The sequence below is a fragment of the Peromyscus eremicus genome, chromosome 1 (assembly GCF_949786415.1).
Source record: "Peromyscus eremicus chromosome 1, PerEre_H2_v1, whole genome shotgun sequence".
Classification (NCBI taxonomy): Eukaryota; Metazoa; Chordata; class Mammalia; order Rodentia; family Cricetidae; genus Peromyscus; species Peromyscus eremicus.
The window spans coordinates 171539200-171551938 of NC_081416.1; the positions used below are offsets into that span (position 1 = coordinate 171539200).

General features: G+C 40.3%; 1 protein-coding gene across 1 annotated transcript; it reads right to left on the reverse strand.

Moving 5' to 3' along the window:
* Positions 1 to 2939: 2939 nt before the first annotated feature.
* Positions 2940 to 3266, reverse strand: Igfl3 (IGF like family member 3). Its single transcript, XM_059247947.1, is given in 1 exon segment — positions 2940 to 3266. A coding segment is annotated over 1 exon segment (294 nt). The 5' UTR covers positions 3234 to 3266.
* Positions 3267 to 12739: the final 9473 nt, after the last annotated feature.

The following is a 12739-nucleotide window of genomic DNA, read 5'->3' on the forward strand; positions in this document are numbered from 1 at the left end:
TATTTTGCTAAATAGTCTTATTGTCAAATGCCCTTGTTTTTTAAAATTATTTTTTAATCTTTGTTTTTATGCATGTGGGTGTTTTGCCTTCATACATGCCAGTGTATTATTATTTGCAGTGGCTGCAGAGGCCAGAAGAAGGCACCCTGGGACTGGAGTTATAGATAGTTGTCAGCCATTATGTGTGTACTGGGGATGGATCTCTGGTTCTCTGGAATGGTAATAGATGCCCCTAACTATTGATCCATCTCTCCATTCCTCAAATTGTCTTCTTAGTATTTGTATTTATAACCGTACACATGTGCTCTCAACCTTGGTCAAAGAAGCTTCTTTTGCAGTAGGTAATTGTTGATACAGAGACTCATAACTGTTCAAAGTGCTGAGGACAAGTTACTGTGAGTCCCTAGCTGTGGATAGGTCATCTTTAGGAACCTCCCCAGCCAAGGCTAAGGGATCATTCTGGAACAGTGAGTATAAAGAATGTAAGAGCCAGAGGTTATGGAGGACAGCCATGAAAGGCTGTCTTCTGGATACAATATGGCTGGTACACACATCAACTCACAGCGTCTGTGATTGCCTTCACAAGACCTGGTCAAGTTCATATCAGTCAAAATTTCAGTGTGCGGGGCTTTGGGGGTTCCTGAGGCCACAACCCAGGCTGAGGAGCTATGTCAGCTGGTGTCTACTGGGGAGAGACAGTTCCTTTCCTCTGGGGATGTGGCTTCAGGTATATTGCTCATGCCCCAGTGGATGGTCCCACATTCATTCACTCCTGGTCAGCAGTGACAGGACTCAGAATACTATTAATAATAGTAATAGCAAGGGCAGACCTCACATTGGCAAGAATCAAAGATTTAATAATTCTGTTTTTAATGATGTACCAATTTTAATCAGGACTGTTTGTGTGGCCACAGGTTTGGAACTATCCATTGGTGCCTGGTTGCTCACCATTTGTGACATCAAAGACAATGATTGTCATTCCTTGTAATCTAAGAGTAGATAATTCAGTAGGAAGAGAGAGTAGGCCCCATGAGCCTCATCAGTATCCACAGTTGGCTGTTGATAGGCCCAGATACACACAAGCAACTGAAGTAATACTGGGATTATCAACAGTCAAGTTTCTTCTGAAATGTTTCCTGAGCCTTAGGGATGTCCTTTTTACAGCCCAGCACTCAACTATTATCTCAGTTAGTGATTATATGGACTCTGAAGCCTACCTGAATATCACTCTTACCTAAAAGAAAGTTGTCTTTTGCTAGTGACTGTGTCAGAGGAGCAGCAGGTGGTAAATGAAGTTCAAGGTGTCAGCTCACCAGGAGGAAACTCTCTGTTGGGTCAGTCTCATTTAAGCAAGGCTATGAGACTATGACTCCAGATTGTCTTTTGCTTCTCTTGTGCCTTTACATGTTTGCTGCTACAATCTTTCTCTGGCATGGTGTGAATGAATGTTGGGAAATCCCCACTGCCTATAATACAATATGTTTATCTCATGAATATGCCACGATCTACTGGGCATTTTTATCTATGGATTGTCAACTAAGCTTTACTGTCTAATTGGTAATAACACTAATAGCCTATACAGAGTTTTGATGAATAAAAATAAATATGAGGATATGTTTCATGGCTGAGGCCTATGAGTTTCACCTAGGAGCTGCTTTAGATCACAGCTCAGGTTGATGATTAGGAAAACAATTAAATTCCCCAGCTCCCAGCCTGGTCCTAATTCCCTTAATGCTGAAAAGATGCAGTCACAGGTTTCAGTGTGCACTGTTAGGTAAAACAAAGCTTCAAAATAACTTTAGATTAGACCAGATGCTTTGCTAATGATTTTTAAGACAAACAATCACAGATAAACAATCTACATTTCTCAAGGACATATAGCTAAGCTGTCTGATTCATTAGGCTAGGGTCATAAATACAAAACAGCTCAATTACTGCTCACTGATGGATGATTAATTCCTTGCACCCATTTCTGACTTCAGTTTGCTGATATGGGTATGAACCCTGAAGATTCAAAGTTCAGCAGACTATTTTTAATGTATGAAAGTGTTGTGTTCTGGTATTGTGCATACAACAAGGAGCAGAACACCAAAGTTCAGAAATAGAAGCAACTTTTATTCAAAAACACCATGGGGAAATAAATTCTGACTAGTCAGGGCACAGAGAATGATTTGACTCTGTAGCACCCCCTAAAGGATACAGCTTTTCTTTTATAGTCAGGAGTCACACACAAGGCAGAAAGTACATTTTGAGATTTAAAGCATCATGTTGCCACAGTGTCTTGGGAGTGCCAACTGGAGCTGATGCTAAGAGATTTACTGTATCTCAGGAATGTGGACTTGAACTTGAACTAGAAGATTTATGACATTCTGGGTGTCTTCATGTCCTGAGACTTGGCACTCTTTGAGGACAAGTTACTTAGATATGTTGCATGTGAGATGTGAGGATGACTCTGTTTTAATTATGTTAGGGAGATAAAAATGTTTTTACCTATAGTCATTTACTTGAGAAATGGAATGTGATCCCTATATTGCTTGAAAGATTTTGTTGCAGTATACAAGCAGTAGAGGGAGAGAGAAGAAGGAGAATAAAGAAGAAAACCATTAAGAGAGTGTGTGAGTGTCCTTTTTCCCAACCCCCTCAGATAGAAAGTTCTTAGTTATGCTGATGCTGTGGATATCTTTTGAGCCTTTGGCTGTATGGAGACTGGTCCCTTGGATAGCAATAGCTTTTCTTGAATATCTTCTCTGTATAAATGTCTTTCTGCTGCAAAGAAAAAAAAATAGAAATGAGCAATCAGAGAATAGGTGGACAAAACAGCCTGAATGATGTTAGTGATTAGAATAGGGGTAAATGTTTTCATAAAGGGGGAATGTGTCTGCAGACTCATCCCACCCCATTTTCATATTCAACCTTAAACACAGACAGGAAGTGGGCAATTACCTAGCACAGTCCCCAGAAATGGGGGATGAACTGCAATGGGATCTCTTCCCCTCAATTTTCAGCTTGATAATAAATTTCTTCTGGGAGCTAAAGGACTCAGGACAGCATAGCTCAATGCAGGGCCAGTAGATGCAATTGGGGCCACAAAGACGGGTCTAGTTCAGGGGCAGGATGTTGTCATCCTCACAACACTGCTTCAAGGGGTTGTAGAACCTGTCTCCACACCTGGGTACTGGATGGCACAGCCATAAACCAGAATCTGAGGCACTCCTGGACATTTGAGCTTCCATGGCTTCTGCATTTGTGAAGAGGAGTACAGGAAGAAGGACAATACCTGAGAAGCATAATGGGGAGAGAATCAGAATGGGTACCACAGCTGGTGATAATCAGAGACAAGTCAACTTCATTGTCACCAGTGATGGATGATGATGACTCGGAATGGAGTTTGAGACTGACTCTGGATCTGTTTTTGGGTCTGGGCTAATATAGTAGGAATGTAGGATGCTATGAAGAGGGGAATTTCTGAAGTTTGCCAATGGGAAGAAAGATTACACTTAGAGATTCCAGGTGGATGGTTATGAGGGAGAACCTGGGAACTGAATAGTGAAAAGAGGGCTGATATGACATTCAGAGGTGCATGAAAGCTGCAATAACACTTAGACATGACTTTAGCTGGATTCTCATTCCAGAAGATTCCTGACACCATGATTTTAAATCAGGCTGCAGAGTAGTAGATGGCAGAGGAACAGCAGAAGTGGGTTTGTGACTGGAGTTGCTACCTATTAAGACTGGCACATGACTAAAGTCTTGAGGTAGACTAAACAGTTTATAGAAGATTCCTTGAAAGTTCCAGAATGAGATTATTTAATGAGTGCCAAAAATGCCTTTAGTGGTCATTTGTATGTAGGTGTGGGAGAGATTGGGAAGTATTTTTCTATTGGAGTTTCTATCAGCAGCTTTCTTAATTAGGCATTTAGTAGACTCACATTAAAATGTTTTTACTTTTTTATTGTTATTAGTGTGTGCATGACACACAGTGAGACACACACAGATATATAGAGAGACAGACAAAAAATGAGAATAGGGATATGCAAGGAGGTCAGAGGACATTGTTGAATCAGATCACTCCTTCCACCTTTACATGGATTCTGGCAGTTGAACTCAGGTCATAAGGCTTGCAGGCAATTACTTTTATGTGCTGAGCCATTTCAAGAGTCTTATGCTTAAAAAAACCAAAATCTCTCTCTATGTGTCCATTCATGTGTGTCAGTGTGTGTAAGGCATGCCAGCAAGTGCATATGGAGTTCAGATGACAAACTCTGGTGTTAGTCCTTGCTTCGTATCTTTTTTGAGACAGGATTTCTTGTTCCCTGCTGCACATGCCAGGCTTCTGCCTCTTAAGCTTCTAGGAGATTATTTTGTACCCATTTCCAGTCTTATCATGTGAATATATCTTTCTTTTTGAAGAGATGATCCTGTGTTTTTAACATTCCTGGTTCCTCTGGTACTTATCTGTGAGGACAAGAGCCTCCAAGCCTCCAAAACTAAACAAAGACAGCTCCAGTTGAAGTTTCAACATGAATGGGGGAAATCTCATAGATCCCCATCCCTAGAAGAAGAGCAAAAAGCCATTTATGACTGCTGAGAGAAGGAGATTTAATCTTCTCCAGGGATGAGTTCCTTAACTGGTTATTCAATACCAAACAGTCAGCCCTGGAAACATACAAGGAACACTAAAGAGACTGAGGAGGTGCTATTTATATATTTATTTGTATAGATATACATATATGTTTATGATTATGTAATTAACATATATGTATATATGTTGCTTGTTACATATGTAATATGTAGCAACAATTGAAAAATAAAAAGGCCAAGAATTTGAGAGAAGTAAGAAAATGTGAAAGAGATTGTAATGAAGGAGTGAATGAGGGATTTGATGTAATTATATTTTAATTAGATAGAAAATAAGCAAAAAGATAGTGCTTTGTATAACTATAAAATTCTCAATAAATAAAAATCAGTATCAAAATTGCTTTCAATAATCTAACTCTACCCCAAACTGGAGGGAATACTGGTAGTGGAAAGGTTTAAGAAGGGAATAGATGAGGAGATAGAGAAAATGGGGGAGGAGTGATAAGTATAAGGAGGCATTAAAAAGCCATATGATAAACTCACCAAGGGCTGTGCCATTAAATTGACTCTGCTGTGGGATGGTCTGTATGTCAAATGTGTTGCTGATTGGTCAATAAATAAATCACTGATTGGCCAGTGGCTAGGCAGGAAGTATAGGCGGGACTAACAGAGAGGAGAATTGAGAGAACAGGAAGCTGGGTGAGGGAGACATTGCCAGCCGCCACCATGACAAGCTGCATGTAAAGATCCCGGTAAGCCACGAGCCATGTGGCAAGGTATAGATTTGTGAAAATGGATTAATTTAAGTTGTAAGAACAGTTAGCAAGAAGCCTGCCACGGCCATACAGTTTGTAACCAATACAAGTCTCTGTGCTTACTTGGTTGGGTCTGAGCAGCTGTGGGACTGGCGAGTGACAAAGATTTGTCCTGACTGTGGACAAGGCAGAAAAACTCTAGCTACATGACTCTCCCTCTGGCAGAAACTCTTAATTAATAGTATCTTCTTAGGTATGGATGGGACTTCATGCCGACCATCTCTATGCTGGGATTTTGTTTTGCTTGAGCCTGTGCAGATCTTGTTCATGCTGTTTCAACTGCTGTGAGTTCATACGTGCAAGTGCCCTGCTATGTCCAGAAAAGCTCTGTTCCCCTGAAGTCATCTACTATCTCTGGGTGTTACAATGTTTCCATCCTTTATGTGAAAAATTGAGTGAGTAGGAAAGGAGTAATGGATCTATGAGGAATGAAGTGTGTGAGTGGATATGACCTACATACAAGAATCCAAGTATTCAGTAGTTTCTCAATCTAAAGGCTTCCGATTAATTGTTCCACTTATAATAGCCCCCACTCCACCCATGTGAGAATTCCACCAAGTTTTAGATATATATCCCAACTGCACATTCTGGGACTGGGAAATCACAAAATGATTTTGGGGACTTACTGAACCTACTGTGATTTGGACTTCAGGCAAAACTCCATTAATCATCAGACCTTCATATGCCTCTACTTTAATTGGAGGGCCACAATGTTTAATAGGCTCTCCAGGATCAGCATTAATACAGAACCAGTATCTGATAGACTCCAGAAAGTTTGATTATTTCTGTTCTCCCAGTGTACATTTGCCTTTATAAAAGGCCATAGATCCCTCTGGGGAAGGTCTAGATAAAGGCTAACAGCCATCAGTGTCCTTCCTCAGGTGAACCTGGCCATCCCTTTAGTCAAAGGGTTCTGTGTCTGAAAACTGACTATTCTGGAAATTGCTTCATAGGCTGAGATTCCTTTTTGCTACAGTCCTATGTAGCTTTCTTTCATTCATTTGTTTGAGAATTTTCTGCTTATATGGATCAAACCAAGATGCAGTACACTTTTTATCTAGTCATGCCAGAAAATACCATGATTGATTAGCCAGTACCAAAGGTCCATATGAGCTATAGCATCATAAAATTCACTTTTCCTGTGCTTACCATTGTAGGTTAGGCAATTAAGGATGTTGCTTTCTCTGTGGTGATTGTTGCAAGAACTATGATCATTTTGTTTTTGGCATTTCATTGTTGCCACCTGGATGCTGCTACCTCAGGGCCAAATTAAATCAATGGAATTTAATTAATTCAGAGGGGCAGCAGCATCTCCAACCCTATGATATGGCACAAAAAAAGGTGACAACAAAGGTCTTCAAATGTGCTGGTGTCTCTCTCACCATTTTGTGTCTTATAGGATTAGTGGATGGCCTGTCTTATGGGCCTTCCCATTATGAAGGACTAGGTTTTTATACAGTGTACCCACTCTAACAGTGCAATTTCCCTGAGCTTTCAAATCCCTTCATCAACACTAATCCAAGTATATCAGGCATCTCCAACTCCTCTTCAATAGCCCATTGTCTTAGTTAGGATTTTATTGCTGTGAAGAACACCATGGCTATGGCAACTCTTATAAAGGAATTGGGGCTGGCTTACAGTTCAGAGTTTTAGTACATTATTATCATTTCAGGAAACATGGCCACGTGCAGGCAAACATAGTGTCAGAGATGTAGGTGGGAGTTCTACATCTTGATCCACAGGGAGCAGGAAGTGAATGTAACAGTCTCACTTAAACATTCTGAGACCTCAAAGCCAACTCCCTAATGGCATACCCCCTCCAATGAAACCACACATATACCAACAAGGCCTCACCTACCAATAGTGCCAGTCCCAATGAGCCAATGGGGTAATTCTAATTCAAACTACCACATCCATCTTTTGACAAACCTTCAGCCAACCATTCAAATAAACTTCAATAAGTTTTTTTAATCATAGGAGCTTCCATATTAAACCTAGAATCCCCACTCAGAGGGCACATATCAATAAACTCAGCCTGATCCAGTTTTAAGTTCCTTCCACCATTATCCCATATCCTTAAATTCCATTTTCACACATATTTCCCAGTCTTTGGCTTGAATAAATTAGTGAATTCATTAAGCTCTTTAGTGTAGCACACTTCCTCATGGACTATACTTTCTACCTCCCCTCTAGGAGCCCACTTTGCTTTAAGTCTGATTATAGGTCTAGAGGTAACTCTTGGTGGAACCTAGAGGACATCAGTATTGTCTTGTCTGACATTTCCTTCAGAGAAAAATCACTTCTGGTTTGGTGACAATGAAGGATTAATTCCCTCTGTCAAAGATGAAAAAGGCAATGTTTCAAGGGGTGTGGCTGAGGTTAGAGAAACTACTTCAGGTGAGATAAACTCTTAAGAATTTTATAATTCAAAGTTCTCTGCTTCAATAGGAGTTTCCTCTCACACATCCTCATCTTGAGTTACAGGATTCCATTTTTTTAAAACCAACTAATACCCTTATTTTAACCACTCACACCCTCCATGGATGGGACTTATATTTTCAGTGTAATTCAGCCAACCTTAAAAAGAGGGTTTTGATTTGATTTTTTTTTTTTTTTTGCAAAATGAGCTCCATCACTGCTGGAAAGAATAATCTTTTCCAGGACACACTTAGAAAGCTTTCAACTGTTTATGTGCACTGGAGCTGGTCAATTTTATTACTAAATTCATTGCTGACCTTCACTATAGTTTGAGGTACTAGAAGCTGGTTAATTTTTATCATGGATCCCATTCCTATCCTTTGCCAATTTATCCAGAGATGCTAAGAGAAACTGACCAGCATCATTGTTATCCTTGTTTTTTCACAAACTGTCAAAAATTTTATACACAGAATCACCAAGTACATTGCTACTCGAAATTAGTGAATCAGAATAATAAAATGCATTTATCTCCTTAAATTTGTAATGTGGTTTGCACCATGGGCTTTCAATACTTTTTGAGCTCCCAGGAGAAGCATCAGTAACTGTAAAGACTTCAGTAAGTGTAGAAATTGGGAAATTAGAAAGCCTATTTCATATACTTAAAAGATTCATCCTTATACTTCTGTACCAAAATCTATTTAGTCAGGGTTCTTTAGAATATCAGAACTTATAGAAAGAATATATATATATATATATATATATATATATATATATATATATATATATATATATATATATGAATATTCTAATATATGTTAGAATGGCATACAGGCTGTGCTCCAGCTAATCCAACAATGGCTATCTGTGAACAGAAGTCCAAGAATCCAGTATTTACTCAGTCCACAAGGCTGGATGTCTTAGCTGACCTTCAGTATATGCTGGAATTCCAAAAATGTAGACTCTAATGCCAGTGATGGTATAGACTTTGTAGCAAGGTGAGAGCAAGTACGCAAAGAGAAAAAGCTTCCTTCTTCCATGTCTTTGTTATAGGCTTCTAGCAGAAAAATATAGCAAAGATTAGAGGTGGGGTTTTCCCATGTCAGATGATCTGGATTAAGGATTTGTCTTTCTGCCTCAAGATCTGGATTTAAGGTATGCCTTTTCCCAGTTTAAAAGTTCTGAAAAAGATGTGTGTCTTCTTACCTCAAGATGTGTGTCTTCTTACCTCAAAGATCTGGATTAGAGGTGAATTTTCCTACTGCAAATTAAGCAAAAATCCCTCACAATTGTGTTCTCCATTTTTGCATTCTAGTTCCAGATATAGTCAAGTTGACAACCAATAATTGTCATTAGAGATGGCACATGGGAAACACAGGGAGGACTCTGGAAAAAGGGTGGTTATTGAAATTCACAGATTTTGGGATTGAAATAAAAAGATCAGCAAGGGTGCTTGGAGGCAGGGTGCCAAGGGCAGAGCTAAGAAAAGAACAGATAAGAAACACATGAATTTGAGGCTCAGAGGTTAAGGATGGGTATTATAACAGCTATACCCGCTTGATCTGATGTCTCCTTACCAAAGATCCCAGTCACCATGGTTCTGTTTCTGCTGAGGAACAGTAGGAGGTAGAGAAGCAGCAGCACTAGTAAGGGTTCTGGGACCTTGAGCTGCTACTTATGTTGTTAATAACAGGGTAGCATGTTTTTGGAAGGGGTGGGGTAGGAAGGAAGGGTAGTAGAGAATGCGTGTGTGTTTGGGACAATTCTTCAATCTACTACAATATCTGTTTTAATGTGAAGATTTTCTAGAACCATCTAATGTTCTGACTCAAGAGAACATCTTTTGGAATGCAACAAAGAAGAATCTTATCAGAAGAGACAGCCCCTCACCTATGTGCAGTCTGCCTGCCAAACAATGGCACTTTCTAGGCTTCTCATACTCCACACCTTAGAAATTTTAAGGGCTCTCCTCATCCTTTTGTTAGTACAATTCTGAATTCTGTAGTTTAAAATTCTTCAGTTATTTAGTGAAGATTATGAATTGAGCATGACCCAGAAGATTGGGGCTTCAGAATCTGTGCTAAAACTAATGAAAAAGAGTAGAGCTTCAAGATAGGCCCCTGGAATTCACAGAACATATGGAAAAAAATACTTTAATTGGCTTTTTTGTTTGTTTTGTGAGGTTTTTTGGGCAAAGAAATACTTTATTATGCATTGTACTATTATTTCATTGTCTATATCATGGTTGAGAGTGATGAAAATTTAGTTTTGACCTTAGCAGTGTATCCCTTGCTCCTTTTTGTCTCCCTGTGAGTTATAATAAATCTGAGGAGGCTTGAGGAAGGTGAGAGAGCTTTCAAGCATGTGTGTCCAACCTTCTGATGTTTCTGGAAGGAGAATTGTCCTGGGCCATACATTTAACCCAAAAGCACTAGCAGAAGCTGATGAGAATGAAAAGGTCTGAACCAAAAACTATCCATACAATAATTTCAACTATGGAGCAATCCCTAAGTAAAGAGTGTTTTGCAACCCTCAAACAGGTCTCAAGCTTTGATCATATCTAAGTAGTAAAACTTGATTTGGTGTTTTGACATTTTGTTAGCGAAGTAAAAGAAAGGAGGTCAACACAAAACTAGTAGAAGGTTTGGCATTGCACTGACAAATGAATAACTACATCAGCATTCAGGGAGTTCCCAAACAGCTCCTTAGAGATTTTGGTTCTTGTTTAAGTCTTTTTTTTTTTTTAATGTGCCACATTTTCTTTATTCATTCTTCAGTGGAGGAACATCTAGGTTGTTTCCAGGTTCTGGCTATTATGAATAATGTTTCTATGAACATAGTGAAACAATTGTCTTTGTAGAATGATTGAACATTTTTTGGTCATATGCCCAAGAGTGGTGTAGGTGGGTCTTGACATAAATTGATTACCAGTATTCTTAGAATCAGCCATAATGATTTCCAAAAAGGCAGTATGAATATTTTCTCTAATCAGCAATAGAGGAGTGTTCCCTTTGCTCTACATCCTCCTCAGCATGAGTTGTCAGTTATGTTTTTTGATCTTAGCCATTTGGACAGGTTGTGGAATATTCCTTTACACTGTGTAAATAATCCAATTTAAAAAGTAGTACAGATCTAAACAGAGAATTCTCAAGAGAAGAATCACAGATGGATGAAAAACACTTAAAGAACTGTTCAAAATCCTTATCCATTAAGGAAATGAAAATCAAAAGGACTCTGAGATCCTACCTTTTGTAGGTGGAAGTTTCTGTCCTGCCAGCCACTACCAAGTAACCACATGGAAGCTAAATATTAATTATCAATGCTTGGCCAATAGCTCTGGCTTGTTATTAGCTAACTCTAACATTTTAAATTAACCAATATTTCTTATCTACATTTTACCACATGGCTTGGTACCTTTTCTCCATATGTCATTTGAAACTTGCTTCTCTCTGCATCTGCTGGCGACTTTCAAAGTCCACACTTGCCAAAATTATTTTTGTCTAGTTCCTCTTGCCTAATCTCTTCCTACCCTGATATAGGCTAGTCAGTTTCTTCATTAAACCAATCTTGTGTGTTTCATTGTAGTAGTATTTGCTCCTCCTACAACCTCTGGCTGTTAAATGCGACCTCTTAAAAAAACAAAGGGAGAGGGGTCATGAGGGCCAGTCTCCCTGCTTCCTGCTTCCTGGTGGGATCAAACAACCAGGTAGATCTGCTCCCTATCAGATGAGAGGACAACTTTAGCTGTCTACTAGGTTCTGTATTCATGAGTGTATTTCCTCAATTTGTATCCTAATAAAACCCCTACTCATTAAGTAGACTCCCATGGACTTCTTACTTAATCTAGTGCCCAACCATGTGGATCTGAGCTCCATGTGCCCTTACTGGGGCTACTCACACGATCAAACCCTACACCTGTGGGTGGCTGCTGTTGAGTTTCTCCACCCTGCAGAGCCCAAGTGTGTGCAGCCTCAAACCCCCAGAAGGTGTCTGACCCCTGCTCAGGTGACCACCTTAGAGTGGCCATGCTGAAAGCCTGTAGGCCAGGTAGCTCATGTGGCATGTGAGCCAAGCACTCACAGGCCAGGCGGCTCACACAGCAGTGGTTCTTGTAATCACTGACAGATTCATGTACATTCAGTGGCAGATAGAGCACTGTGTCAGAAAGAAAGATGCTTGTCCTAGGTGCCTTTCTAGTTCTGTGCTCGAAGCGGCCAGATTGGGTCACAGCCCCCTGCCTGATAAGAGATTGCCAGTGGACTGTTCCTTCACTTTAAAACTGTTTGGTGTAGCTGCTGCCAATTCCACCGTTTTAAAAAATATTTTTATTTTATAATTAACTTAATTTCATATATCAGCCATGGATTCCCCTGCCCTTCCTCCTCCCACCCCAGCCCTCTCCCCCAATCCACCCTCCATTCCCACCTCCTCCAAGGCAAGGTCTCCACTGGGGAGTCAGCCCAGCCTGGTAGACAGCCTGGGCAGGTACAGTCCCGTCCTCCCTACACCAAGGCTGAGCAAAGTGACCCATGCACCAAGGACAGGTCCTGGCTCCAAAGACTGGAGGACTCCCAAACAGTTCAAGCTAATCAACTGTCTCATTTATCCAGAGGGCCTGGTCCAGTTCCATGGGGGCTACTCAGCCATTGGTTCACAGTTCATGCGTTTCCACTAGTTAGGCTATTTGTCTCTGTGCTTTCTCCAGTCATGGTCTCAGTATCTTTCGCTCATACAATCCCTCCTCTCTCTTGCCGATTGGACTCCTGAAGCTCCACCTGGGGCTCGGCCATGGATCTCTGCATCCACTTCCATCAGACACTGGATGAGAGTTCTATCATGACAGCCAGGGTGTTCAGTCATCCGATCACCAGAGCAGGTCAGCTCAGGCATTATCTCGACCATTGCCAGTAGTCTACAGTGGAGGTATCTTT